Source organism: Cherax quadricarinatus, chromosome 59, assembly GCF_038502225.1.
Source record: "Cherax quadricarinatus isolate ZL_2023a chromosome 59, ASM3850222v1, whole genome shotgun sequence".
Classification (NCBI taxonomy): domain Eukaryota; kingdom Metazoa; phylum Arthropoda; class Malacostraca; order Decapoda; family Parastacidae; genus Cherax; species Cherax quadricarinatus.
In genome coordinates this window covers 11,085,317-11,090,284 of record NC_091350.1, presented here as the reverse complement: position 1 = coordinate 11,090,284, position 4,968 = coordinate 11,085,317, and the positions used below count along the sequence as shown (strand labels likewise).

The 4,968-nt window shown below is 42.4% G+C and overlaps 1 protein-coding gene across 1 annotated transcript in view; it reads right to left on the bottom strand.

Moving 5' to 3' along the window:
- The window catches only part of LOC128698796 (uncharacterized), a 49,689-nt gene extending 45,023 nt beyond the window's left edge, over positions 1-4,666 (bottom strand). Inside the window, exons 1-2 of the mRNA XM_070097717.1 lie at positions 2,885-4,666; positions 2,291-2,399 (exon numbers count right to left, since the gene is read on the bottom strand). Of these exons, the coding sequence (XP_069953818.1) occupies positions 2,291-2,399; positions 2,885-3,807 (1,032 nt within the window). The 5' untranslated portion in view covers positions 3,808-4,666. The remainder of the gene's footprint in view (positions 1-2,290; positions 2,400-2,884) is intronic.
- Between the last annotated feature and the right edge of the window lie 302 nt (positions 4,667-4,968).

Genomic DNA, 4,968 nt, shown 5'->3' with positions numbered 1-4,968 from the left:
TACTACATGTAAACCACACAATAACCAAATTTCTGTAAACTCAGCATCGTAATACTTATAGAGAATAAACTTTGAATTTGAATTTGAATTTGAATATCGTTCCAGACCATGGAGCTGAACTCTTCTCCAGGCTGAGGGACCGACCAAATCAAATACTATTTCTCCTATGATGATGGACTGATTACATCTTTATTTCATTACTACACCTGAATCTGTATTTGACCGAAGAAGCCTACTGTGTAGACGAAACGTTTCAACAATAAAGATACCCAACTGTTGAACATGTACTGGGTTGTTGCTAACAGCACAACCCAGTACTGCAGGCTTGAAAAATGGGTACTGGTGTTCGCAAGAACGAACGTTGAATGTCTGAAGCTGATCAGAAGAGGGATTCTCAAAGTATTGCAGGAAAATCTTTATACTCTTCATTTATCGGCTGAATCTTTTCAAAACTTCAGCTTATTTTTCTTGGGGAGATGATAAATAAACCCTTCTTCGCCTACACTTAACTCTAATCTTACTCAGACTAGGCAAGCCAATTATATTCCTCAGCCTACCCCACTATTTCTAAACACGATTCCAGTCATTATCAAGATCTACATTTCTCTCGGGGCTTTTCTATCTTCCACAGGCGAGAGCCTGTAGTGTATAAAGAGGCCAACATCCGTTCTTTGCAAGATGGACGGGATGCCAATTGTCTCCGTTATTCTGTCCGCTTCTGTGACCCTCATGATCCCTCCACTAATTTAATCATCGCTCCCGTTTATTATGGCCCTGGAATCTGCACTCTAGTAACATGTACCTTCTATTTACGTTAACTCCAAGTCTTACTTTCTCCATTCCTCTTGGAAAGTTCCGCTTATTCAATTCGCTCCTTTTTCCTTCCACGGTCGAAGGCTCATATGTCTATTAGTCACTCACTGTAGCATTCTCATGCTGCAGCTATGTACGCTGATGGTTCCAAATCTCCAGATAGATCACGGTTTACTTCATTTTTTTTTTCAGATAAAGTAATTTAAGGTCATTTACTAAGAGTTGGTCAGCATTTGCCCAGCAAAGTTAAATACCATTCTCGTCACTATCAGACACATTGTAACAATGTGCATCTCGTCATTAGTTTACGATTTTCAAACTGCATTACCAGCTACACAGAAACTGAATTCCGATATCCCACTGCACTTCGTATATGTAAGGACCTGCCTCGTATGGGCCAGTAGGCCTTCTGCAGTGTTCCTACATTCTTATGTTCTTATAACAGTGGTTGAGTGGAACTTCTAAAACGCACAAAGAAGTAATTTTTGGCTGAGTTCTTGAAGACACTGATGTTTAGGACAATGAACGTGCAGACTCATGAGCTACCAATTTTCCTTAGAGGTGTTGCTTTCTCAGACTTTTTCAGCACCCCTCAACAACTTCTAAATCGTTAGTAACAACGCTGATGTGGACTGAAACACAGCAAACCTTTTCATATAAAATCACAATACGGCTCCTGGCCACCAGCTTCCCACCGCTGTCGAACATGAGAAACTACACTCTTCCGTTTAAAATCGGAAAGACACGCCTCCCTCACGGATACCACAGAGAAAAACGCCCTGCATCTCTGCGAGGACCGTTAGAAAGCACAGAGGATTCACTTCAGACATCTACGCACTCTGACCTCACCGAAAATTCTACCTGTAACGTAAACTTACTCCTTGACTGTTTGGCAAAAACTAACTTTTGATTTCAATCTTGCACCCACACTAACTCATTTACAGAATTAGTAAAATGGCACATACACAGTTCAATAACAATCCAAACCATCCTCTAAGATGTACCAGTGATGAAAGTTTGAAGCCAATCAGAAGTGGTGTTTCAAGTTTTTGCATGGATACCACAGTGGAAGAGATAGTCCAACAATCACTCTCGATAATCACATATGATGAGTTGGTAGGACACCACCCACACACAAAAAAACTATCAAAGGTATTCTAGGATATTAATGCCTATGTTTTATTTCTCAAAAGTGCTAAGCTACATCTGCTTGCCTATCCATGAGTGCTAGAGGCTCCTGACTGTCCTGCAGTATCCTTATTTATTAGTGATACCTCCTTGTCTTAACTCAAGTAAGCTTTGTAACTTGCACAACTGCCACTGATTCCTGGCTTAAATACAGTTAACATCCAGGCATCTACAAGATTTTTACACCATTGAATTTAATGACTACGAGCTGTTAATCTACCACAGTAGCATGGAGCCCATTACCTCCTGTAGGTCTCATACTTTCCCTTTGCGTGGTGAAGCCACTTACCTCCTCAGGGGGTGAGGGGAGCATGTCCAGGTAATCGAAGGGTCCCTCGTCCCTGAAGCAACCAAGGTCCATGTAGCACACTACCTCCTCGTCCCGCCTCACTCGCTTCCTAGGTGTAAACACACGTCATACGTTTTATAATGTATAATTAGAAGCTTCCGCCGACTCCCTCATATCAAACATGATCACCTCTCCTTCCCAAGTGTTCTGTGACCCTTCCGATTTCAGCACTTCCCCCGAGAACAATACACTATAATAATAATAATAATAATAATAATAATAATAATAATAATAATAATAATAATAATAATAACTGCATTAAAAGATTATATAGTTTGATAAAGAGTCGTTACACAATATAGCTAATATCACAGACATTATACAGACAATAAATCACAGTGGCAACTTCGGCTGTTAGATTACTAGTATTATTATTATTACAGTTGGGGGGAACGCTCAACCCACGCAAATATATCATTAATCTAGAAGGAGACTGTTAAGTGCATCACTGAACCATCACACACAGAAACAGGTGTTCAATACCACCAAGTCGCATTATGTCACCACACTGTACCGCCACACAAGACTACTCACTTGTTCATTTTGTTGAGCTTATGTAGTTCCCACTGTGCCATACTGGTGACGACCGCTTCATATATCTTCAGGTCATCCTCTTGGTCCAGCTGCTCTTCCTCAGAGTGAGATACAACAAACCCATGCTCATCCAGGATGCTCTCTGGCCCTATTGTGATGTTGTCACTCTCTGCCCACACTGTCTCATCATCTCTCTCTGCCCACACTGTCTCATCATCTCTCTCTGCCCACATCGTATCATTGTCTCTCTCTGCCCAGGCTATAATGTCTGCTACTGATTCCATTGTGTCGTTCTCTCTTTCTGACCACATTGTGTCATAGGCTCTGTCTGCCCATACGGTGTCATCTTCCGTTGCTGCTTCCGTTGTGTTTGTTTTTCTTCCGTTGGCTACCGTGGCCATTCCTGTTTCCTTCCTCATTGTCATCTTGATCTGCTGCACAGTTTCATTGGCTTCTGTTGCCGACTTTGTTATTTCATCCATTCCCGTTACTGCCTCCAGGGTTTCGTCGACCCCTTTTGCTACTTCAGTCGTTTCGTTAATTCCTGTTACCGCCTCTGTTGTTGCGTCGATTCCTGTTACCACTTCCATCGTTGTCTCGACCTCTGTTACACCATCTGTTGTTGCGTCGATTCCTGTTACTGCCTCTGTTATTTCGTCAACCCCTGCTATCACCTTCACTGTCGTGGAAACTTCCGTTATAATTTCTGTCGCCCCTTCGGCACCTGTTACCACCGTTGTAGCAACCACCTCATCTTGATCAACAGCACGCTCACCGCCTCCCGATCCAACAGAGGCCCCACTCTTCTCCGTTACTTTACCTAATAATCTGAAATCATTAAAATGAGTAATGATGGAGTTTCTGATGTCATCTGATTGCTTTCCTTCTTCCCTGACGTCATTAGAGTGTATTGTAGATCCCATGACATCATATGGTAGGTCATCTGTGCCTCTGACGTAATTAAGTTGAGTAGAATTAGCTCTCGTGATGTCACTAGTTTGGTCTCTGGTAATGCTAAGTTGAGATCTAGTTTTTGTGATGCCAGTAAGTTGGGTGTTGATGACATTGACATTAAATTGGTTGCTGGTGGTGACATCAGTCCGTTTGTTGACATCTGTAAGGGGGATGAACCGGTTGCTGAATGAACTGGTACTCTGAGCTTGAGGAGGCCTACCGATGCTCTCGATTGGTGTAGACCTATTATTATTTTTGATATCACTGATCAAGACATTTTCATCAATATCATTAATCAAGTTAGTTGCGGATGTGACTCTACTGATCAAGTTACTGGCTTCGGTGATGCCACTAAACTGAGTACTTACGTCTGTGGCGCCATTTACCTGGGTACTGATTTCTGCCACTCCCCCTTCCTGGGTACTGACTTCTGCCACTCCCTCTTCCTGGGTACTGACTTCCCTGTCATCATTAACCTGGGTACTGACTTCCGTGACATCATTAATCGGGGTACTGTCTTCCGTGACATCATTAATCGGGGTACTGTCTTCCGTGACATCATTAACGCGGGCACTGTCTTTCTTGATATCATTAAGCCGGGTACTGTCCTGGGAAAGGCTTTCACGAAGCTTACTTCCTTCAGACCGTGACAAGCTGTGCGTATCAGGCAGTCCTGCAGGTTTGTGCCGAGAGTCACTGTAAGATGAACTCCATGTGAGCGCTTGTTTCTTGCTGATACCCTCACGAATGGACGGCAGTGACTGCTTGATGCCCAGGTGCCCCACCCAGTCTGCCCAGGAGGCGCAAGTAAACAGAGCCAATGCTGAAACAAAGAGAAAATACGCTTTAATAATTTCACCAGGAAATATTTTCAACTGACGCTTTTATATATTTGTAAGACTGCAATATCATTCACTCTGAAAATGACAGTAGCCAAATTCTCATCACATGTTACATTTTTTTAATAGGATAGTTACACACATGATTGTTACATAGAGGGAACAAAAGCTACCTGGAGAAGAATCCTTCCTCCGTAAGCCATTCGTGTCGTAAGAGGCGATTAAAATGCCGTGAACTAGAAACTAGTAACCTCCTTCTCTTATATAAATTACTAAATTAAAAAAAGTAAA